The 25,363-nt window shown below is 42.7% G+C and overlaps 1 protein-coding gene across 1 annotated transcript in view; it reads right to left on the reverse strand.

Moving 5' to 3' along the window:
• The window catches only part of RNF216 (ring finger protein 216), a 143,736-nt gene extending 122,425 nt beyond the window's left edge, over nucleotides 1–21,311 (reverse strand). Inside the window, exons 1-4 of the mRNA XM_033192118.1 lie at nucleotides 21,287–21,311; nucleotides 20,305–20,440; nucleotides 13,012–13,145; nucleotides 920–1,591 (exon numbers count right to left, since the gene is read on the reverse strand). Of these exons, the coding sequence (XP_033048009.1) occupies nucleotides 920–1,591; nucleotides 13,012–13,145; nucleotides 20,305–20,371 (873 nt within the window). The 5' untranslated portion in view covers nucleotides 20,372–20,440; nucleotides 21,287–21,311. The remainder of the gene's footprint in view (nucleotides 1–919; nucleotides 1,592–13,011; nucleotides 13,146–20,304; nucleotides 20,441–21,286) is intronic.
• Nucleotides 21,312–25,363: the final 4,052 nt, after the last annotated feature.

A 25,363-nucleotide genomic window follows, 5' to 3' on the forward strand; every position in this document is an offset into this window, starting at 1 on the left:
CAGTGGCTCATGCCTATAATCGAAGCACTTTGGGAGGTCGAGGCAGGCGGATCACCTGAGGTCAGGAGTTCGAAACCAGCCTGGCCAACATGGTGAAATCCCGTCTCTACTAAAAAAAAAAAACAAAAATTAGCCAAGCGTGGTGGTATGCACCTGTAATGCCAGCTACTCAGGAGGCTGAGGCAGAAGAATCGCTTGAACCCAGGAGGCGGAGGTTGCTGGGACTACAGGCGCACGCCACCACACCAGGCTAATTTTTTGTTTTTTTCAGTTGAGACAGGGTTTCACCGTGTTAGTCGGGAAGGTCTTGATCTCCTGACCTCGTGATCCACCCGCCTTGGCCTCCCAAAGTGCTGGGATTACAGGCGTGAGTCACCGTGCCCGGCCCTTGTATTACTCTTAATATCACCACTAATAGAGCTTTGTAGGATGACAGAAACATTGTCCTCTATGCTTGATGATGAGGTAAGCTGTTAGCCTCACGTGGCTACTAAGGCTAAGATGTGACTGGTGCAACGGGAAAATTTTATTTAACTGTAAGACATTTAAATGTAAACTGCCACAAGGAGTAAGTGCCATATTGGACAGCATAGGTCTAGGTAATTCAATAAACCTGCTTTAAGGGTTTCCACTTGGAGTGAATTCAAGGAATTTGAAAAAAATGAGGAACTGCAGGTATGACAGCACCAGGCCACCATGATATGCAATTAGAATCCCAGAGAGCTTCCTGAAGGGTTAAGTATAGTAAAGGAACCCCAATTCCATTTTCACGTCTTCAGAGTGTCTCTTTTCTGTATATCTAGATATATACTTCTTAGAAAAATAAAGTCCATACATACAACTTTTTTTTGCAATAAAAAAAAAAAGAAAGAAAGAAACTCAGTATATGTAGTGTCTGCATTTACTTGATAAAACTTACCGTTTCTTTCACTAATAGTTCAACAAGTTCTTGATCTACCTCTGCAGCTTCTTGCCCCCAAATGTTTTCCAAATTGGGCTCTTCAGATTCTTGCATTGGAAAGCCTGGACCTGGCTCTTCATCATCAATTGCTAACTGCTGGTCTTCAAACTCTCCTAGAGGATGGGCAGGCTGAGGAGAAGAGGGGCCTGAAATCCCACCTTGCTGGGGTTCTGGCCTTGGAAAAGCTGGCCCCGGGAATTCATGCTGAAACAACAAGCGGCCCAGTTCTGCTTCAGGCTGCCGTTCCTGAGGAACAACTTGGTTTGTTATTTCACGGGGCTGTTGGTTCAGAGACTGCAAGTAAGGATGATCTAACCAGCAGTCTTCTTCGATGGCCTGATCATCTGCTAGAGCAGCTGACTCTCCTGGATTTGATAACAGCTCTGTCTCTGAGTCTTCGGATGACTGGTTCTGAGTTTCCAAAGGATCGCTTTCAGCGTAAAGAAGGCTACCTTCTTCCAAGATGATGACTTTCTGCTCTGATCTGGGGTTGATAATGTCATTTGCTGCTTCGTTACGACTCGGTCCAGGCTTGGGTTCTTTTTCTATTTGGCCACTTGGCTTAGTGAATTCAGAGATTCCAGGAGGCCCAAGATCCAGAAATTCACCGTAGTCATCCTCAGAATCATCCTGTGCCCCAGAATCAAACAATGGGTTGTTACACACTGAAAAATAGCTGCTCTTATCTGATTCAAATGCTGCTCTAGACTTTTTAGGGCTTTCTTCTCCCAACCTTTTCAGATCTTGCCACTGGGCAGCTGGTTTGATGAGATTGGGTCGTGATCTCTGAGGTTTATTTGTCTAAGAAAAAATGAAATTTTAATAATTCAATTTCTTTCCTATGCCTATCCCTCCTTATGTACTTATATTGAGCTTCCGAGATAGGATAGGAAAGAAACAAAAACACCCTCCCCCTTAACAATACCTATTTTTATATTTATCTTAACATTGAAATTTGATTACACTATGTAGTATCTGTAAGAATCAAAGTAGTCATTCATAGATTAAAGCCTGAGATAGAGTTTGAATTATAATTTATTTTTACTTTTGAGACAGAGTTTTCCTGTTACCCAGGCTGGAGTGCAACGGTGCGATCTCAGCTCACTGCAACCTCTGCCTCCCAGGCTCAAGCAACTCTTGTGCCTTAACCTCCCGAGTGGCTGGGATTACAAGCATGTGCCACCATGTCCAGCGAATTTTTGTATTTTTAGTAGAGATGGGGTTTCGCCATGTTGGCCACGCTGGTCTCAAACTCCTGGCCTTAAGTGATCTGCCTCCCTCAGCCTCCCAAAGTGCTGGGATTACAGGCATGAGCCACTGAACCCGGCCCTGAATTATAATTTAATCTGAGACCACTAAAACAAAAATAACTCCACAGCAGAGAAAACAATGAAAGAATGCTAACACATCAGAAGAATAAGAAATGTTCAAAAAACATATAAAAACAATCTAAATCTCATTAGCAACCAGCAAAATGAAAAATTAAACTAAGACAGTATTTTTTTCCCTGTAAAACTGGCAAACTTTTAAATTAGATAATACCAAGCATTGGTGAGGATGATGAAAATTCTTTTTTTTTTTTTTTTTTTTGAGACAATCTCGCTCTGTCACCCAGGTTGGAGTGCAATGGCGTGATCTCAGCTCACTCCAACTTCCGCCTCCCAGGTTCAAGCGATTCTCCTGCCTCAATCTCCCGAGTAGCTGGGATTATAGGCGCACACCTCCAAACCCAGCTAATCTTTGTATTTTTGGTAGAGACAGGGTTTCGCCACGGCCAGGCTGGTCTTGAACTCCTGATCTCGGATGACTGGCCCACCTTACCCTCCCAAAGTGCTGGGATTACAGGCATGGGGCACCGTGCTTGGCCATGTGTGAAAACTCTTATACTATCATTTACTGTCGGTGAATTTAGGAGATAAATTTGGCACTATTTATTAAAATAAAAAACGTAGCCCAGGTGCGGTGGCTCACACCTGTAATCCCAGCATTTAGGGAGGCTGAGGTGGGTGGATCACAAGGTCAGGAGATAGAGACCGTCCTGGCCAACATGGTGAAATCCCATCTCTACTAAAAATACAAACATCAGCTGGGCGCAGTGGCGCACGCCTGTGATCCCAGCTACTCGGGAGGCTGACGTAGCAGAACTGCTTGAACCAGGGAGTCAGAGGTTGTAGTGAGCCGAGATGGTGCCACAGCACTCCAGAGCGAGACTCCGTCTCAAATAAATAAATAAATACACAAATACATAAATATAAATAAAAAATGTGTATCTGTCACTATTTTTTCATAATGTTCTATAAACCCTTATCTATCTAAAAAGGGCATATACAAGAATATTCAGCATAAACAGAAAAAAGCCTAGAGACATTCTGAAGTTTGTCCCTGAGTGAACGGTTAAATAAACTATTACTTATTTGTGCTACAAAATACTCTACAACTGACCCCTACCAAAAAAGAGGTAGCTCAATCTGCACTGAAATGGGAAGTTTCACTAAGAAATGCCATTAAGTGAAGAAAAGCAAGCTGCAAAATCATACACAGAATGATTCCACTTACTTAAAATACGTCAATAAGACACAAACAAAATCATTTCTAAAAGTATGTGTATGTACACACATGTACATACACATCGATACATACAAATTCAAAGAAAAGACCTGGAAGGATACATGCTAAACTGGTAACAACAGTTCCTCTGGGAAGTCCCTAGAAGAAAGGAGATGGTTCATCTCAGGCTTTAGGGTGGGTCCCTGAAGACTATGCCACTGAAGTAAAGGGGCAAGCTGGAAATACCCTGGACCTCCCAGGGACTGATTCCCAGTGTGGAGACTTTAACTCCCTGAATGTGAGGTGCTGGTGCTCTTACTCTTCTTCAAGAAACCAATTAAGGTCCTCTATAGAGAAAGATAACATCATACAGAATCCCAAAATTTTCGTATGCAATGACTTACACTCAATCAAAAATAACTAGGCATACAAGAACCTAATGCAGCAACAGAAAATCAAAAGAGAAGTAACAGACAACAGAAACAAATATACAGGGATTTCACACAGTGAAGTTATCAACATGAATTCTAAAATAACAGCATGTTTAGGGAAATCAAAGACTAGATTGAGAACTGCAGTCAAGAAGTAGAAGAATCAAACGCAAATTCCAGAATGGAAAATTACAATAACTAAGGTTGGATGAATATATAGTATTTTAAGTAAATATAGTTAAAGAGAGAAATTAGTGCATTAAAAGCCAGGTCAGAATAGCCATAGTAAGGCATAGACAAACTGGACAATTACGTAAGAGACCACGTCAAGAACAAAAAGGTCTTCAAAACATGTAACTGGAGTTGTAGACAAGAAGAAGCTGTTTCTTGGTAGAGGAGGAGGATGGAAAACAAGGGAGGGAAGGAAGGAGGGGGACATATAATGGTTAGTTCAAACAACCATTTGAACTAAAAAAGGGATAAAACGTAAGGAGTCACAGATGAAGAGGAAGTAGGACAGCCGTCTGTTTTGTTTAATTCTATAGAATATATTCAAAACCTCAAAGAATACACTGGTTCTGAAGACTCTAACAAACAAACAAACAAAAAACAACCTCAAAGAAATAAAGAAAACTTCTGGGCCAGGTGCAGTGGCTCACGCCTATAATCCCAGCTCTTTGGGAGGCCGACATGGGCGGATCACAGGGTCAGGAGTTCAAGACTAGCCTGGCCAACATAGTGGAACCCCCGTCTCTGCTAAAAAAGACAAAAAATAAGCCAGCTGTGGTGATGGGCGCCTGTAATCTCAGCTACTCAGGAGGCTGAGGCAGGAGAATCGCCTGAACCCGGGAGGCGGAGGTTGCAGTGAGCCGAGATTATGCCACTGCACTCCAGCCCAGGAAATAGTGTGAGACTCTGTCTCAAAAAAAAGAAAAAAGAAAACTTTGGGACAGGCACAGCTGGCTCATGCCTATAATCCCAGCACTCTGGGAGGTGAGGCAGGTGGATCACCTGAGGTCAGAAGTTTGAGACCAGCCTGACCAACATGGTGAAACCCCATTTCTACTAAAAACACAAAATTAGCTGGGAGTGGTTGTGCATGCCCGTAATCCCAGTTACTTGGGAGGCTGAGGCAGCAGAATTGCTTGAACTTGGGAGGCAGAAGTTGCTGTGAGCCAAGATCACACCATTGCACTCCAGCCTGGGCGACAGCAAAACTCCCATCTCCAAAAAGAGAAAAAAAAAGAAAAGAAAAGAAAAGAAAACTTCTAAACTTTTTATGAAGTCAGAATCATGTTTATATATAAAAAAAATCTGTCAAGGATATCATACGTACACACAAACCTATAGGCCAATCTCCACTTATGAGATCTACAGAGAAAACACTAATATTAGCAAAAGGAATCCCCAGCAGCACATTATGACTACATTACAACGCCACAACCAAGGGGAGTCTTTTCAAAGACAATAACTTACCAAGAGGTCAAGAAAGAAAAACCACATGACAATCTCTGTAAGATGCTGAAATCAAATGTAACAGAATCCTACATTCACTTTAAAAAAAATTGTTTTAAGCCAAAGTAAATAACTAGTTCCTTAACATAACTAAAAAAATGGTATCTCAAGCAAAAGGCACCATTAATGAAGAAACATTAAAAGTATTCTCATGTATGTCTGTGGCCATTCTTGTTCTTCTCTATCAAAACTATTAAAATTTTTGAGGAAGTACCATCATATAATTAGACAAGTGAAAGAAGTATAAAAATTGGAAAGATCAGATGCAAGTTTTCAAGAAATTAAGAGTCAACTGAAAAATCACTGTAGACAATAATGGTAAGGTGATTGAGTATAAAATTAATACAAAAAACAACAAGGGTTGGGGATGGTGGCTCACGCCTGTAATCTCAGCACTTTGGGAGGCTGAGGCAGGCAGATAACTTGAGGTCAGAAGCTAAGAGACCAGCCTGACGAACATGGTGAAACCCCATCTCTACTAAAAACACAAAAATCAGTCAGGCATGGTGGCACACACCTGTAACCGCAGCTACTCGGGAGGCTAAGATAGGAGAATCGCTTAAACTCAGGAGGTTGCAGTGAGCCGAGATTGGGCCACTGCACTCCAGCCTGGGTGATAAAGCGAGACTCTCTTAAAAAAAAGGTAACAAGGGCCGGGCGCGGTGGCTCAAGCCTGTAATCCCAGCACTTTGGGAGGCCGAGACGGGCGGATCACGAGGTCAGGAGATCGAGACCATCCTGGCTAACACGGTGAAACCCCGTCTCTACTAAAAATACAAAAAAACTAGCCGGGCGAGGTGGCGGGTGCTTGTAGTCCCAGCTACTCGGGAGGCTGAGGCAGGAGAATGGCGTAAACCCGGGAGGCGGAGCTTGCAGTGAGCTGAGATCCGGCCACTGCACTCCAGCCTGGGCGACAGAGTGAGACTCCGTCTCAAAAAAAAGGTAACAAGAACACTTACTCTCCACTTCGGAATGAAACATCGCCTGATGCTAGAGTCACAATAAAGACAACTGAGATCCTTACACTATATTTGTTGTAATTTTGTCCTTTGACAGGTCTAGCAACCCAAAGGGACAGAGACTGTTGATGATCTTGAGGTAACTCAAGGAACACAGGAAAACGGCTAACTCCCTTTTCTGGGAAGTAATGTTTTCCTCACAGAGCTGCAAGAGTTGGAAGTCCTTCTCAGGTTTGAGCTCTGCTGTCTTTTTAGCACCTGATCTCTTTGACTTTGAGGGTATCAAGGTTAGGCTGCACTGTGAGAGAGCATTTGACTTTGCAGTACCTAGGGTTAATCTGGGCTATGGCGGGGCACATGACTTTTGGGAATGTGAGGGCTCACAAAGCACTGGCAAGAACTGTATTTTTTGCTCCCTCTTTGCAGAGGTCTTTATGGCTTGAGTCAAGCCCTCAAGATTATGGCCAGAAAGAAATGTGGGTGCCAACTCCATTTGCTGCTAGCATACAGGGGGGCAGTTTAAAGCTAACCAATCCCAGCTGTGTTGAGTGCAGGGAGGGTATAAACTCAGGCTTTTGGAATCTGTGGCTATGTGGATTCCTTTTCTTGCAGGCTTAGGTGAGGGAGGACTCAGGTGTCTGACTGTGTCAGACAGAAACTGGAAAGTTATTGGCTACGTTGGACATCTTGGAGCCAAAGCCATCCCGGTCCTGAGATATACAAGGTCCAACATAAAAACAGCATCCCTAATTTCTAAAAATTGGAGTACTCTGCCTTCTGGTAGTCCTTCCTTTTCATGTATAAAACTTCTGGCTCTAGAAGCTACAAATAGTTACAAAAGTGGCAAAACTTTACCAAAAATAATTCAGAATTATGATGACCATGATGTGGAATGTTCCAGATGAAAAGGAGTGTTCATCCAAGAAATTCACTTGAATTCTAGGCCTCCAAATTACACGGAAAGAACGAGATTCTTACTGACATTCAGAGGCCTCACAGAGACAACAGGATTCTAAAATAGCTTTTTTGAAAGATTCACTGCAAAAAGCTCATGAAAAACTAGAAATGCAAAATTATCTCCCATACCAAAGACAGATAAACTAATGTAACTCCCACTGCTCTCATTTTACCTGAATACTGCATCTACTCCTGAATATTCAGTCTACTAACTTTGAGTTGCCCTTCTCTGAAAAAAACAGTCCAAATGTTTCCTTACAAAACAGAACAACCTGAAAATATAGCACGTAATTCCTGACTTACATGCTATGGATAAAAACAGGCCATAGTTTAAAAATGTCCTAAACCTGGGGAAGACTTTCAAACATTTTTTAAAGAAACCAGTGTCTTAATTATAACATATGACCCTAGGATACCTGACTTTTACCAGCTAACATAAATTGGTGGGACCAGGGGAAGGAGAGGGAGTAAAAACGGATAAAAGCAGCAGAAGCAGAATGTTATTTTCCTGAGGATGATATTCAGGACCTGACAAGTACCATCCAGTCTACTTATGGGCCAGGCAAAGCCTGAAATATCAGACGTAACCTTTAGAAAGCCATTCCCAAAATGTTTCAGCTCTATGTGTTATCTGAAAGCAAAATAGATGCCCCTTTACAAACTAAGACAGATCCTAAGATTTTGTCTGTTTTTTAAAAATTAGAGACAAAGGCAGACACAGGCACACACCTGTAATCCTAGTTACTCTGGAGGCTGAGGCACGAGAATCACTGAACCCAGTAAGTGGATGTTGCAGTGAGTCAAGATTGCAGTACTGCACCCTAGCCTGGGCAACAGAGGGAGACTCCATCTCAAAAAAAAAAAAAAAATTAGATACAGGGTCCCAGGCTGAAGTACAGTGGCACAATCACAGCTCACTACAGCCTTGAATTCCTGGGCTCAAGTGATCCTCCTGCTAGGCCTCTCAAAGCACTGGGATTACAGGTTTTGAGCCACTGTGTCTGGACTGACCTTTAAGGTTAAGGAAACAAAAGTAGGCCGGGCGCGGTGGCTCAAGCCTGTAATCCCAGCACTTTGGGAGGCCGAGACGGGCGGATCACGAGGTCAGGAGATCGAGACCATCCTGGCTAACACGGTGAAACCCCGTCTCTACTGAAAAATACAAAAAATTAGCCGGGCGAGGTGGCGGGCGTCTGTAGTCCCAGCTACTCGGGAGGCTGAGGCAGGAGAATGGCGTAAACCCGGGAGGCGGAGCTTGCAGTGAGCTGAGATCCGCCACTGTACTCCAGCCCAGGCGACAGAGCAAGACTCCGTCTCAAAAACAACAACAACAAAAAAAAAACAAAAAAAAAAAAAAAAAAGGAAACAAAAGTTACCTAAGAGGTCAGGGTTCACAGTGACTGGTATGGCAACTCCCTAAATTCCTATGCTCCAAGAAAAACCAAACTGTTGCTAAGCTCCCTACCAATAGGGTGTATCAGGCAAATATCAGACCCCTCCCTAACTCCGATTTACAACCCAGAAACCCACTACAACTCTTATTGGGACAGAGGACTGGCCTTACAAACATCGTTTTCTGATAAATGACTACATATAGATCTTAAACCAGTTTCTGCCAGCTTATAGAGGCTGCACACAACTGTCTTTGTGCCCTACAGTTCACCTTTTGAAGGAAAAAGCCAAATTCCACCTCATTTTAATGCTGAAACTCCACCCCAGGGAAGCTCTGGTTAGTCTTTGGCAGCCCTGAAGTCAGTAACTGATTAAGAAACTAATTAGGAAAGCTAAATTCCGAGTAGCTGGGATTATAGGAGCTCACCACCATGCCCAGCTAATTTTTGTATTTTTAGTAGAGAAGGGGTTTCACCATGTTAGCCAGGCTGGTTTTGAACTTCTCTGGCTGGGACCAGAAACCCAAAATGATGGTAACTGACAGTGGCAATGATGCCTTAAGATTTGGTCAGGCCCTGGGTGAAAGCCTAACAAAAAATGAGGAATTGTTAATTAAAAATTATAGGAGGCCACTGTTTTGGACTAAGTGTCTGCACTAGACCCCAAAAGACCAGACTAAAACTCAAAACAGAATCATCCATGTAAGTTTCATGTTACCAAACTCAAACCTGGGAAGTTCATTTGACCTTCCTAGAAATCGAGAGAAAGAGTGAACAACCAATTTCTTTTTTTTTTTTTTTTTTTTGAGACGGAGTCTCGCTCTGTCGCCCAGGCTGGAGTGCAGTGGCCAGATCTCAGCTCACTGCAAGCTCCGCCTCCCGGGTTTATGCCATTCTCTCGCCTCAGCCTCCCGAGTAGCTGGGACTACAGGCGCCCGCCACATCGCCCGGCTAATTTTTGTATTTTTTTAGTAGAGACGGGGTTTCACCATGTTAGCCAGGATGGTCTCGATCTCCTGACCTCGTGATCCACCCGTCTCGGCCTCCCAAAGTGCTGGGATTACAGGCTTGAGCCACCGCGCCCGGCCAACAACCAATTTCTTAAACAGGGCAGTTTAAATCTCCAATGGGTATCATAATGAATTTCCTCTGCTTTAATCCTTATACGGGAAAGGTGGCCTGAAGCAGCCTGATGTTAACTAATCAGTTATTTTTCTCTTTTCTGTCTCCTTGTCCCAGTCTGACAAGAAAAGTAACTTTGAAAGGACTTTGCTTCTGCTCTTTTTAGCTCTTCTCTATAAAGCCAACCACTTCTGCGAAGCTCAGAACACCTACTGAATTTTATGGAAGGAAGTGTTGATTGGTTCTAGAACCACAATAAAGCCAATTGGGATCTTTAAACTAAAAAAAAAAAAAAAAAAAAAAAAAAAAAAAGCAACAGACTTGTAGTTTAAAAAACACAGTTTAAAAGTACAATGAAAGGGCCGGGCGCAGTGGCTCATGCCTATAATCCCAGCACTTTGGGAGGCCGGGGGAGGGGGGATCACGAAGTCAGGAGTTCGAGATCAGCCTGGCCAAATGGTTAAACTCGTCTCTACTAAAAATACAAAAATTTGCCAGGCGTGGTGGCAGGCACCTATAATCCTAGCTACTCGGAGGCTGAGGCAGGAGAATGGCGTAAACCCGGGAGGCGGAGCTTGCAGTGAGCTGAGATCCGGCCACTGTACTCCAGCCCAGGCGACAGAGCAAGACTCCGTCTCAAAAACAACAACAACAAAAAAAAAACAAAAAAAAAAAAAAAAAAGGAAACAAAAGTTACCTAAGAGGTCAGGGTTCACAGTGACTGGTATGGCAACTCCCTAAATTCCTATGCTCCAAGAAAAACCAAACTGTTGCTAAGCTCCCTACCAATAGGGTGTATCAGGCAAATATCAGACCCCTCCCTAACTCCGATTTACAACCCAGAAACCCACTACAACTCTTATTGGGACAGAGGACTGGCCTTACAAACATCGTTTTCTGATAAATGACTACATATAGATCTTAAACCAGTTTCTGCCAGCTTATAGAGGCTGCACACAAACTGTCTTTGTGCCCTACAGTTCACCTTTTGAAGGAAAAAGCCAAATTCCACCTCATTTTAATGCTGAAACTCCACCCCAGGAAGCTCTGGTTAGTCTTTGGCAGCCCTGAAGTCAGTAACTGATTAAGAAACTAATTAGGAAAGCTAATTCCGAGTAGCTGGGATTATAGGAGCTCACCACCATGCCCAGCTAATTTTTGTATTTTTAGTAGAGAAGGGGTTTCACCATGTTAGCCAGGCTGGTTTTGAACTTCTCTGGCTGGGACCAGAAACCCAAAATGATGGTAACTGACAGTGGCAATGATGCCTTAAGATTTGGTCAGGCCCTGGGTGAAAGCCTAACAAAAAATGAGGAATTGTTAATTAAAAATTATAGGAGGCCACTGTTTTGGACTAAGTGTCTGCACTAGACCCCAAAAGACCAGACTAAAACTCAAAACAGAATCATCCATGTAAGTTTCATGTTACCAAACTCAACCTGGGAAGTTCATTTGACCTTCCTAGAAATCGAGAGAAAGAGTGAACAACCAATTTCTTTTTTTTTTTTTTTTTTTTGAGACGGAGTCTCGCTCTGTCGCCCAGGCTGGAGTGCAGTGGCCAGATCTCAGCTCACTGCAAGCTCCGCCTCCCGGGTTTATGCCATTCTCTCGCCTCAGCCTCCCGAGTAGCTGGGACTACAGGCGCCCGCCACATCGCCCGGCTAATTTTTGTATTTTTTTAGTAGAGACGGGGTTTCACCATGTTAGCCAGGATGGTCTCGATCTCCTGACCTCGTGATCCACCCGTCTCGGCCTCCCAAAGTGCTGGGATTACAGGCTTGAGCCACCGCGCCCGGCCAACAACCAATTTCTTAAACAGGGCAGTTTAAATCTCCAATGGGTATCATAATGAATTTCCCTCTGCTTTAATCCTTATACGGGAAAGGTGGCCTGAAGCAGCCTGATGTTAACTAATCAGTTATTTTTCTCTTTTCTGTCTCCTTGTCCCAGTCTGACAAGAAAAGTAACTTTGAAAGGACTTTGCTTCTGCTCTTTTTAGCTCTTCTCTATAAAGCCAACCACTTCTGCGAAGCTCAGAACACCTACTGAATTTTATGGAAGGAAGTGTTGATTGGTTCTAGAACCACAATAAAGCCAATTGGGATCTTTAAACTAAAAAAAAAAAAAAAAAAAAAAAAAAAGCAACAGACTTGTAGTTTAAAAAACACAGTTTAAAAGTACAATGAAAGGGCCGGGCGCAGTGGCTCATGCCTATAATCCCAGCACTTTGGGAGGCCGGGGGAGGGGGGATCACGAAGTCAGGAGTTCGAGATCAGCCTGGCCAAATGGTTAAACTCGTCTCTACTAAAAATACAAAAATTTGCCAGGCGTGGTGGCAGGCACCTATAATCCTAGCTACTCGGGAGGCTGAGTTAGGAGAATCGCTTGAAATCAGAAAGTGATGTTGCAGTGAGCCGAGATCACGCCACTGCACTCCAGTCTGGGCAAAAGAGCGAAACTCCGTCTCAAAAAAATAAAAGTACAATGAAAGAAAAGATGTCATTCACAAAAGGAACAGAAAATATAGAATAATCAAGAAAAACAAAAAATATTCAAGATCTATATTAAGAAAAATTCAAAATGCTTTCTGGCTGAGGAATATAAAAAGTCTTGACTACATGAAAAGACAAAATTTGTTCTTGGTTAGAAAGAGCAGGATCATAAAATTTTGCTCTATAAATTTAACAGGAAGATTTGTTTTGGATTAGGCAAACTGATTACATATATATCTATTTATATTTTGGAACTTAAAAAGTTGATTGCAAACTCCATATAAAAATTTAAGTGCAAGACTATCCAGGATGATTCTGAAAAATGTGGGATAATATGGAGAGAATAAGGCCAATCCAAAAGTAAGATACACTATAATGTTGTAGCAATGACAACAGTGCAATGTGGTGCATTAATAGTCAGATGGAACAACGGTGCAGATACTCAGTCCAGAAGCAGACTAAAACATACAGCTTCTAAATCTAAGGGGACATGAGGTAGAATGGAAAAGAGGCTGTTCTCAGAACGAGTACAAGAGGTGCTCTTAGCTGTTTCTAAAACAAGGCCCACAAGAGTGGCTGAAAACTCAGATCACCAACTTGCAATAATGTCTCAATGTAAGTTTAAAGAAAACTCACTTCTGTCAGGATGACATCATCATCCAGGTCCTCTTCTTCATGCTGCTGAGAAGCTGGGGTGACCAGCATTGGAATCCCTTCCTCATCTGAGGAGTCAGATATGGTGATGGGCCCATCTCTGAGATTGATCCACTCTACAGGAAAGCAGAGAACACTGTTACTGGGAGGCTGGCACTATCACATCCACCCTTTAAGTTTGTCCTGACAAGCGTACAGCCTAAAGTCAACTTCATGGCTACTAGTGTAACGTACCTCCTTAAGCAGCCCATGCACTTAAGCATTAAGAGCCATGTTTCTATGCTGACTTTTGCCAATAACACATTTTGGGAACTGCTAGAGAACATCTGACAATTACTATGCTCAAGATTATCAACTTTTTCTCCTACTAGGTTGGAGAAATCTGTTCATAAAATTTTCTGGACTGCCAATTTGTTTAAAGTGAAATAATGGTCTCTAAATCCATCTCTATTCCTCCCGGGAATAAGTGGCTATTTTATTTAAATTGTTTGGTCTGAAAAAATTATCACTCAAAAATAGTAAAAGTTTAATTATTTAAAATATTGAAATTTGCTCTTTAAGAATCATTTAAGCGAACCTATTTCAATGCTTTAGTTAAGCACCCATTTAGCACCTATGACAGTCAGCAATTTAACTTTCCAAGTTTCCTTTAAAATATATAATCTAACCAGGCCGGGCGTGGTGGCTCAAGCCTGTAATCCCAGCACTTTGGGAGGCCGAGACGGGCGGATCATGAGGTCAGGAGATCAAGACCATCCTGGCTAACACGGTGAAACCCCGTCTCTACTAAAAAATACAAAAAACTAGCCGGGCGAGGTGGCGGGCGCCTGTAGTCCCAGCTACACGGGAGGCTGAGGCAGGAGAACGGCGTAAACCCGGGAGGCGGAGCTTGCAGTGAGCTGAGATCTGGCCACTGCACTCCAGCCCGGGCGACAGAGCGAGACTCCATCTCAAAAAAAAAAAAAAGAAAAAGAAAAAGACACACAATCTTGGTGTACCCAATGAAAAAGTTGGTTTAGGTTGGGCACGGTGGCTCACGCCAGCAATCCCAGAACTTTAGGAGGCCTAGACAGGCAGATCACTTGAGGTCAGGAGTTCGAGACCAGCCTGGCCAACATGGTGAAACCCCATCTCTACTATAAATACAAAAATTAGCCCGGTGTGGTGGCATGCAACTGTAATTCCAGCCACCTGGGAGACTGAGGCAGGAGAATCGCTTAAACCTGGGAGGTGGAGGCTGCAGTAAGCCAAGATCATGACACTGTACTCCAGCCTGGGTGCTAGAGCAAGACCCTGTTTCAGGCAAAAAAAAAAAAAAAAAAAAAGGAAGGAAAGATGGGAGGGAGGGAACTGAAGGAAAGGAAGGAGGAGAGGAGGAGGAAAGGAGGGAAGGGGAGGGAAGGGAAGGGAAGGAAAGGAGGGGAAGGAAGGAAGAAGGGAGGAAGAAGGGAGGAACGGAGGAAGGGAGGAAGGGAGGAAAGGAAAGGAAGAAGGAAGGAAGGAAGGAGGGAGGGAAGGATGGACGGAAGGAAGGAGGGAGGGAGGGAATGAACGAACCTATCACCTTATAATAAAGTCCAGTGTTTGACAAGATACCACACAACATACCACATGTAAGGTTCCAATTAGCTTTTCAAAGTACAAAAACACAGCACGGTCTACAAATCAAGTGTACAGCTCTATGAATTAACACAAAAGGGACATCTGTGAATAATCACCACCACAAGGTCACGAAATATTTATAGCACATTAGTAGCCTCCCTGTGCTTCTCCCTATCTCTGCTCTCCTTCATCCCCAAAGGGAGGATTTCTAATTGCACAGATAAGTTTTGCATGTTTTTGAGTATATATTCTGTGTCTGGCTTTCCTGTAAATAATGTCTGAGATACATCCATATTGCACGCTGCTATAATTCTTTGTTGTCTATAATCCACTATATGAATACAACATAAATTACTCCTTCTTCTGTTGATAGACATTTGAGTACGTGGCAGTTTAGGCTATCATAGATAATGCTATTATGAACACTCTTGTGCAAGTCTTTGGTGTACTCATTTTAGTTGCACACATTCTAGGAGTAGAAATGCTGAGTCATTGGGTAAGCATATGCTCCAGTTTGGCAGTTAACACTAAACAAATTTTCCAAATTATACCAATTTACACTCCCATCTGCAGTGTAGGATAGTATGCTGCTTCACGTCCTTATGGGAACACAACCATGCTCATTCATTTATATACTGTCTATAGATTCTGACATGGTTTGGCTGTGTCCCCAACCAGAATATCATCTTGAATTGTAATCCCATAATCCCCATGTGTCAAGAGAGGGACCAGGTGGAGGTAATCGGATCATGGGGACAGTTTCCCCCATTCTGCTCCCATGATTGTGAGTCTTGAGGTATCTGATGGTTTTGTAAGCACTGGCATTTCCCCTGCTTGCACTCACTCTATCCTGCCTAAGAGGGTGCCTGCTTCTTCTCTGTCTTTTGCCATGACAGTAATTTTCCAGAGGCCTTCCCAGCAATGTGGAACTGTGAGTCAATTAAACCTCTTTCCTTTATAAATTACCCAGTCTCAGGCATTTCTTCATAGCAGTGTGAAAGTGGACCAACACAGTTGCTTTCATGCTACAATGGTATAGCCGAATAGTTGCAACAGAAACCGCATGGCCCACAAGGCTAAAATATTAACTCAGCTCTTTAAATTTGCTGAGCCCTAGTTATACTGGCTCACTGCAACCTCTGCCTCCTGGGTTCAAGCGATTCTCGTGCCTCAGCCTCCCAAGTAGCTGGGATTACAGGCTTGCAACATCATGCCCGGCTAATTTTTGTACTTTTAGTAGAGATGGGGTTTCCCCATGTTGGCTAGGCTGGGTTTGTTTTTGTTTTTTGTTTTATTTTGCGACAGGGTCGCTCTCTGTTGCCCAGGCTGGAGTACAATAGCATGAACCCAGTTCTCTGAAGCCTTGACCTACTGGGTTCAAGTGATCCTCCCATCTTGGTATCCGAAGCACCTGGGACCTGGTGAACCCAAGACCATCATACCCAGCTAATTGTTTTATATTTAATTTTTTGTAGAGATAGGAATCTCATCATGTTGTCCAGGCCGGTCTCAAAATCCTAGGCTCAAGTTATCCTCCCACTTTGGCCTTCCAAAGTGCTGGGATTACAAGCATGAGCCACTGCGCCTGGCTGAGCTTTTTACTTCTTGTCTAATGTGTTTTAGGCCACAAGTTTTCTTCAAAACATGGCATTACATGTATCTCATAAATATAAGAGGCTATATTTTCATTATCATGTAATTCAAAATAATCTTCTAATTTTCATTGTGATTTCTTCTTACACTGGGTGCAGAATCCCAGCTATGTTTATTACATTTTTTGACCGCATTCTTCCAATCTTCTATATTCATACAAGTGTGTGTGTGTGCTTGCTCTTTCAGTCACTGAAACAAGTCTTAAAAATCCCCACTATAATGGTGGATTTGTCCAATTCTGTTTTTAGATTTGCCAATCTTTGTATATTTTTCTATCATGTTACAAAGTATACAGGGATTAGCACTATTTTATCTTCCCAGTGTACTGAAACTTTTATCATTATGAACTCTATCAATGCTTCTGGCTGAAGTTTCTATCAATTTTATCAGATATTACACAGATATATCAGCATTTTTTTTTGGGGGGGGTGTGTGTGTGGCCATTTGCATGATGTACCTTTTTTCATTCCTGACAAAATCTTTTTAAATCTTTATTTTACCTTCATTTTTAAGCCTATTTCCACTAGGTATAGAATCATAGATGAGTAGGTAAAAACACTATTTAGCAATTAAAAAGGAATGAATTACTGATATATGCGACAACAGGGATGAATCTCAAAACATTACCTTTCACAAAAGAATTCAGGTACAAAGAATATATACAGTATGTATAATTCCATTTATATGAAATTATAGAGTGAAAAAAAGCAGATTATTGGTTTTCTAAGGCCTGGAGTGGGGTAAGAACTGACTGCAAAGAGGCACAAGGGAATCTTTTTGGAGTGATAGAAAATGTTCTATATCGTAATTCAGGTGGTATATTCATTTGTCAAAACTCACTGAACTATACACTTTAAAAAAAAAACTACAGAGGTTCATGCATAATAAAAATTATTAATGCTGGCCAGGAGCAGTGGTTCACACCTGTAATCCTAGCACTTGTGAGGCAGAGGCAACTGGATCACTTGAGCCCAGCAGTTCAAGACTAGTCTTGCCAGGCAACATTGTGAGACCCTCTCTTGATTAAAGAAAAAAAAATTAATGCAGCTAATAAAAACAAAACTCTATACACCTGAAAAAAGTTCTCATGATGGGTGCAGAGTATACATACTCGTCTAACAAAATACATCTCCAAAGTCAGTAATTTTCCAAAAGGAATTAGTTGTTCTTAAAGAAACTGTTCAAGTATATTTAAGATCCAATTAAAAAACAAAAAACAACTACAACATTAATTGGATATACATGTACAGAAAATTTTGAAATGATCATAAATACAAGTTATAACTAAGATTAAAAATTGCCTGAATCCAATAAATTATGGCTACAATCACTACCAAGTTAGAATACACTATTAATAAAATCCTAAAAATTAGTCCTTCTTTTGTACTCATAATTTGCATAGCTTGAGCAATTTTATTACTCTTGACTTATTCACCTAATAAAATTTGCTGAATTTTAAATGCTCTGAAAGCCAAATACACAGTTAACTCTTGAGCAACATGGATTTGAACAGTGTGGGTCCACTTATTTGCAGATTTTCTTCCACTTGTGTTACTCCTAAAACAGCAGGACTGCACAAGGCTTTCAGGAGCCTATCCCTTGCACCAGTGTGCCCTGAATGTGAAATGTGGAGTCAAAGGAGATTATTTTGGACCTTTAAGATTTAATGACTGCCCTACTGGGTTCTGAACTTGTGTGGGACCTCTCGCGCCTTTCTTTTGGCCAATTTCTCCCTTTTGGAACAGGAGCATATACCCAATGTATGTACCCCCAATTGTATCTTGGGAATAACTAACTTGTTTTTGACTTTACAGGCTCATAGGTGGAAGGGATTAGACTTGTCTCAGATAAGACTGAACTTTTGAGTTAATGCTGGAATGAGTTAAGACTCTGGGGACTGTTGGGAAGGCATAATTGTATTTAGCAACGTGAGAAGGACAAGAGATTTGGGAGGCGCTGGGGCAGAATAGTATGGTTTGGATCTGTGTCCCTGTCCAAATTTCATATTCAACCGTAATCCCCCATGTTGGAGATGGGGCCTGGTGGGAGGTGATAGGATCATGGGGGTGGTATTTCATAAATGATTTAGCACCATCCCCTCTGGTTGCAACAGTGAGTTCTTGTGAAATCTGGTTGTTTAAAAGTGTGTGGCATCTCTTCCCCAACCCCTCTTATTCCTGCTCCAGCCATGTGAGACAAGCCTGCTTCCCCTTCTCCTTCTGTCATAAGTTTCCTAAGATCTCCCCAGAAGCAGAGGCCACTATGTTTCCTATACAGCCTACAGAATTGTGAACCAATTAAACCTCTTCTCTTTCTTTATATATTACCCATCTTGGGCATTTCTTTACAGCCAGTGGAAAACCAACTAATACAAGGACCAACCCCTCTTCTTCCTCCTCCTCTTCAGCCTACTCAATGTGAGGATGATAAAGATGAAGACCTTCAGAATGGTCCACTTCCACTTAAGGAATAGCAACTATATTTTCTTTCTCTTCCTTATGATTTTCTTAATAACACTTCTTTTCTGTAGTTCACTTTATTATAAGAACATAGTATACAAAATATACAATATATAACACATGTGCTGACTATTTGTTATCAGTAAGACTTCCAATCAACAGTAGGCTATTTGTACTTAAGTTTTGGTGGAGTCATTTTTCTTCTTCTTTTTTTTTGAGACGGAATCTTTGCTCTGTCGCTCAGGCTGGAGTGCAGTGGCGCAATCTCGGCTCACTACAACCTCTACCATCCAGGTTCAAGCGATTCTCCTGCCTCAGCCTCCCAAGTAGCTGGGACTACAGGCATGCACCACCACGCCCAGCTAATTTTTGTATTTTTTAGTAGAGACAGGGTTTCACCATGTTGGTCAGGCTGGTCTTGAACTCCTGACCTCGTGATCCACCAGCCTTGGCCTCCCAAAGTGTTGGGATTACAGGTGTGAGCCACCACGCCTGGCCTGGGGGAGTCATTTTTCTAAAGTCAAATGTAATTTACTCTCTACTAGAAAAATCATCTTTGTAAACACAAAATATTATCAATGAGAGAAAACAAAACCAGTATAACCTCTCCCATGGAATTTATAATTGCAAAAAATGAACATCAGGGTTCTACACCTCAGCATGAATTTTTTCCTTTTAGCCCAAGTGTAAATGTGAATTCGAACTTAACAGGAAATTTCATACACATTTAAGAATGTTATAGAATAGCAAGCACTATTCCCTTTAAAAATCAATAAAATTCCCCAAAACTTTAATAACTGTAGAACAGGCCGGGCGCAGTGATTCATGCCTGTAATCCCAGCACTTTGGGAGGCTGAGGCAGGCGGATCACCTGAGGTCGGGAAATCAAGACCAGCCTGACCAATATGGAGAAACCCCATCTGTACTAAAAATACAAAATTAGTAGGGCGTAGTGGCACATGCATGTAATTCCAGCTACTCGGGAGGCTGAGGCAGTAGAATTGCTTGAACCCAGGAGGCAGAGGTTGTGATGAGCCAAGATTACGCCATTGCACTTCAGCCTGTGTAACGAGCGAAATTCCGCCTCAAAAAAAGAAAACAAAACAAAACTGTAGAACAAAAAAATACATGTTCCAAAATTCCCCTCAAGGCTAAGCCAGAATCTTCTGGCAAAAAAGAAATTAAGGATCACGGGAGGACAAGACAGGTTCAGCATCACCTGCAGTATTTCAGGTCATAAAGGCCTAGTGGAGCACTCCTTTATAATCACCATGCCTTCAAAAACTGATGCTGACACTCTCTCTTAAGACTCAATGACTGCACATTAACAGTGTCTTGCCAGCAAATTAATAGCTTATGAATCTTGTTGTAATGAATGAGTCTTACACTTCATTCATGCCAGCAATATCATTATCTAATTCTAGTCTAGTCTTTTTACATCTAAAAATGAAATGTCCCTGGATTCTAAATGGTACAAAACAGGATCATTTCAAAAGACAGAGCTGTGATACTAAAAGAAAAAGCCACAGGGAAAGGGATAAAGTGAGAGCAAACAACTTACCTTGTCCCCGATGGCAGTGAAAGTTGTTCAAGTGAATCACCTCTTCATTGCTGTTTCCCTCTGCCATTTTCAAACGCAGACATGCACATACGGGACTGCTAATATCTAAACATGGTGATCATCTGTTTCAAAAGGTCTGAAAAGGAAGCAAAGAGGAACAGTAAGAAAGAGGAAGTATCAAAATTCTTGCCATGTATCTGGTCAGGGAACATCTGAAGCTTATGCTGAAAACATTCCTTAAGAAAACATATCCAAGGAAGTAGGTCAAAAAAAAAAAAAAACCCACAAAAACTCAAAACGTATGGCATCAAAACATATTTTTAAAATACACATATTAAAGAGACAAAGTACAGACAGAGAATTCACATCTTGATACAAATATGTTAACAAAGAAATGAGTTAAGGGTATTAATAGGCAATTCACAAAAAAGAAAACACAGAAGATGCTCAACCTCACTAACAAGCAGGGAAAGGCAAATCAGAAAATGAATTATGTTTCAGCCAGATGCAATGGCTCATGCCTGTAATCCCAGAACTTTGGGAGGCCGAGGCGGGAAGGTCATGAGGTCAGGAGTTCGAGACCAGCCTGACCAACATGGTGAAAACCCATCTCTACAAAAAATACAAAAATTAGCCGGGCGTGGTGGCAGGCATCTGTAGTCCCAGCTACTCGGGAGGCTGAGGCAGGAGAATGGCATGAACCCATGAGGTGGAGCTTGCAGTGAGCTGAGATTGCGCCACTGCACTCCAGCCTGGGCAACAGAGTGAGACTCCATCTGGAAAAAAAAAAAAAAAAACACCCCACACATACGCACACATGGCCGGGTGCAGTGGCTCACACCTGTAATCCCAGCACTTTGGGAGGCCGAGGTGGGGGATCACGAGGTCTGGAGATTGAGACCATCCTGGCCAACAAGGTGAAACCCTGTCTCTACTAAAAATTAAAAAAATAAATAATAAATAATAAAAATACAAAAATTACCAGGGTGTGGTGACGGGTGCCTGATATCCCAGCTAGTCGGGAAGTTAAGGCAGAAAAATCACAAGAACCCGGGAGGCAGAGGTTGCAGTGAGCCAAGATCATGCCACTGCACTCCAGCCTGTGCGACAGAGAGACTGTCTCAAAAAAAAAAAAAAAAAATTACAATTACAATATGCATAACAATGACCTCAGCAACTTCAGGACAGTGACTATTTCTGAGTAAGGGAGAATGAAAAGGAACTTGAACTTGAGTTACATATAACATTTTTTTTCTTTCGTTTGAAGATATTTAAAGCAAACAAGGCAAAACATGAACATATGTTAAATCTGGGTAGCAGACGTGAGTAGTAGACTTGTATTTTTGAAATCCATCCCTCTCTTCCTTTAAAAAGAGGTATCATGGTGTTAAAGCCAAGGACCAGCGATGGAACAGAAACACAGAAGCTAGTGATGGGGCTAAAGCTGCAGAACTATTGAACTCTGGGGATAGGAAACAGAAATATTTGGGAAATGGATTCATATGAGAATAATGGGGACAAAAAAATAAATTAAAAAAACTATGTCTATTACGGAAGGAGAAAAGGTGGGTACCAACGAGGGATTGGGTAGATTAACTGTTAAGTGACATGAGGGAACCTTTCCAGGCTGTCATGCTCTATATATTGACTGTGGTGGTAGTCACCTGGGTATATGCATGTCAAAACTCACTGAACTGTATACTAAAATGAAGAGAATTTAATTATATATCAATAAAGATTTCTTTGAGGGCTGGGAGCAGTGGCTCACACCTGTAATCCCAGCACTTTGAGAGGCTGAGGAAGACGGATCACTTGAGGTCAGGAGTTCGAGACCAGCCCTGCCAATGTGGTGAAACCCCATTTCTACTAAAAATATAAAAATTTGCCAGACGTGGTGGCAGGCACCTGTAATCCCAGCAATTTGGAAGGCTGAGGCAGGAGAATAGCTTGAACCCAGTAGGCAGAGGTTGTAGTCTTTTTTTTTTTGAGCCAGAGTCTCTCTCTGTCATCCCCGCTGGAGAGCAGCTGTACGATCATGCTCACTGCAGCCTTGAACCCGTGGGCTCAAGCAATCCTCCTGCCTCAGCCTCAGAGTAGCTGGGACTACAGGCATGTACCACCATGCCTAGCTAAATTTTTTTTTTTTTTTTTTTTGAGGCGGAGTCTCGCTCTGTCGCCCGGACTGGAGTGCAGTGGCCAGATCTCAGCTCACTGCAAGCTCCGCCTCCTGGGTTTCCGCCATTCTCCTGCCTCAGCCTCCCAAGTAGCTGGGACTACAGGCGCCTGCCACCTCGCCGGCTAGTTTTTGTATTTTTAGTAGAGACGGGGTTTCACCGTATTAGCCAGGATGGTCTCGATCTCCTGACCTCGTGATCCGCCCGTCTCGGCCTCCCAAAGTGCTGGGATTACAGGCTTGAGCCACCGCGCCCGGCCGCCTAGCTAAATTTTTAAAAAATTTTTGTAGAGACAGGGTCTCACTATGTTGCCCAGGCTGGTCTGGATATCCTGGTCTCAAGCATTCCTTCTGCCTTGGCTTCCCAAAGTGCTGGGATTACAGCTGTGAACCACCAAGTCCAGCCTGTATCAATAAAGATTTTAACAAATAAAACAGATGGCTGGGTGCAATGGCTCATGCCTGTAATCTCAGCACTTTGGGAGGCCAAGGCAGGCGGGCCACTCGAGGTCAGGAGTTGAGACCAGCCTGGCCAACATGGCGAAACCCTGCCTCTACTAAAAATACGAAAAATTAGCTAGGCATGGTGGCAGGCGCCTGTAATCCCAGCTACTTAGGAGGCTGAGGCAGAATTGCTTCAACCTGGGAAGCAGAGGTTGCAATTAGCTGAGATCGCGCCATTGAACTCCAGGTTGGGAGACAAGAGCAAAACTGTCTCAAAAGAATAAATTTATTAAAAAATAAAACAAAACAAAACAGGTAAGTATCCATTCAAGCAAGGGTGTGGTGAAACTATACTGTCTACTGAACAGCAGTAAAAATAAAACCACACATAAATATGTCATAAGGTAAAACATTAAAATTGCAAAAACTACCAGACATAAAACAAGGATAAAAATAGACTCTTCAGGCTGGGCGTGGTGGCTCACACCTGTAATCCCAGCACTTTGGGAGGCTGAGGAGGGCGGATCACTTGAAGTCAGGAGTTCGAGACCAGCCTGGTCAGCATGGCAAAACACTGTCTCTACTAAAAATACAAAAATCAGCTTGGTGTGGTGGCATGCACCTGTAATCCCAGCTATTCAGGAGGTTGAGGTGAGAGAATCACCTGAACCCTGGAGGCCGAGGTTGCAGTAGGCCAAGATCATGCCACTGTACTCCAGCCTAGGCAATAGAGCAAGACACTGTCTCCTTAAAGAAAAAAAAAAAAAAAAAAAAGACTCTTCATAAGAAGCAATTAACACCGAAGTAATAAAATATGATCTTTAAGTAGTAGAGAAAAAATAACTGTAAACTTCAAATTCTGTGATCCCTTATTTTTCAAGAGTAAGGGCAGGGGCTGGCTACAGTGGTTCATGCCTATAATCTCACCACTTTGGGAACCTAAAGCGGGACAATTGCTGGAGGCCAGAAATTTGAGACCAGCCTGAGCAAACTTGGTGAGACCCCATCTCTACAAATAACTGAAAAAAATTAGTTGGGCATGGTGGCACACGCATCTGTGGTCCCACTTACTCGGGAGGCTGAGGCTAGAGGATTGCTTGAGTCCATGAGTTCCAAGGTTACAGTGAGCTATGACCAACCCAGTACACTCCAGTCTAGGAAACAGAGCAAGACTCTCTTTAAAAAAAAAAAAAAAAAAAAAAAAGTAAGGATGGGATAAAACAATTTTTACACATTCAAAGACTAAGAGAGTTTACCTCCCACAGATACTCAAAGAGCTATTAAAAAAATGAACTTCAAGGCCGGGCATGGTGGCTCATACCTGTAATCCCAGGACTTTGGGAGGTCAAGGCCAGTGGATGGCTTAAGGTCAGGAATTTGAGACCAGCCTGGGCAACATAGTGACGACTATCTATACTAAAAATACAAAAATTAACTGGGTGTGGTAGCAGGTGGGAACCTGTAATCCCAGCTACTTGGGAGGCTGAGGTAGGAGAACTGCTTGAGTTTGGCAGGGGGAGGTTGCAGTGAGCTGAGATCGTGCCACTGCACTCCAGCCTAGGCAACAGAGTGAAACTCCATCTCGAAAAAAAAAGGCGTGGTGGTGCACACCCGTAGTACCAGCTACTCAGGAAGATGAGGCAGGAGGATGGCTTGAACCCAGGAGTTCAACACTGCAGTGTGCCACCATCATGCCACTGCACTCCAGCCAGGGTGAGAGCAAGATCCTGCCTCTGAAACAAACAAAAAGCATGAAAAAGAAATGTGGGGCCGGCATGGTGGCTCACATCTGTAATCCCAGTACTTCGGGAGGCCGAGGCGGGCAGACTGCCTGGGCTCAGGAGTTTGCCACCAGTCTGGGCAACACAAGTGAAACCCTGTCTCTACTAAAATACAAAAAAAAAAAAAAAATTAGCTGGGTGTGGTGGTATGCACACGTAACCCCAGCTACTCGGGAGGCTGAGGCAGGAGAATTGCTTGAACCTGGGAGACAGAGGTTGCAGTGAGCCGAGATCGCACCACTACACTCCAGCCTGGGTGACAGAACGAGACTCTGTCTCAAAAAAAAAAAAAAAAAAAAAAACCAAGAAATAGAAACATGAATCCTGGCTGGACACAATGGCTCACACTTGTAATCCAGGAAACCAATCCTTGGTATACCAAGGTGGGAGAATCACTTGACGCTAGGGGTTCAAGACCAGCCTGGGCAATATAGCTAGACCCTGTCTCTATAGTTAGACCCTGTCACTATAGGTGGCATGTACCTATAGTTCTAGCTACTCAGGAGTCTGAAGCAGGAGGATCTCCTGAACCCAGGAGTTTGATGTTGCAGTGAGCCATGAGTATGCCACTGCATTCCAGTCTGGGTAACAGAGACATGTCTCAAAAAACTAAAAAACAAACAAACAAAAAACCCTTGAGTCGGCTGGGCGCGGTGGCTCA

This window comes from Trachypithecus francoisi, unplaced genomic scaffold (genome assembly GCF_009764315.1).
Source record: "Trachypithecus francoisi isolate TF-2019V2 unplaced genomic scaffold, Tfra_2.0 Lachesis_group4, whole genome shotgun sequence".
NCBI classification, from domain to species: Eukaryota; Metazoa; Chordata; class Mammalia; order Primates; family Cercopithecidae; genus Trachypithecus; species Trachypithecus francoisi.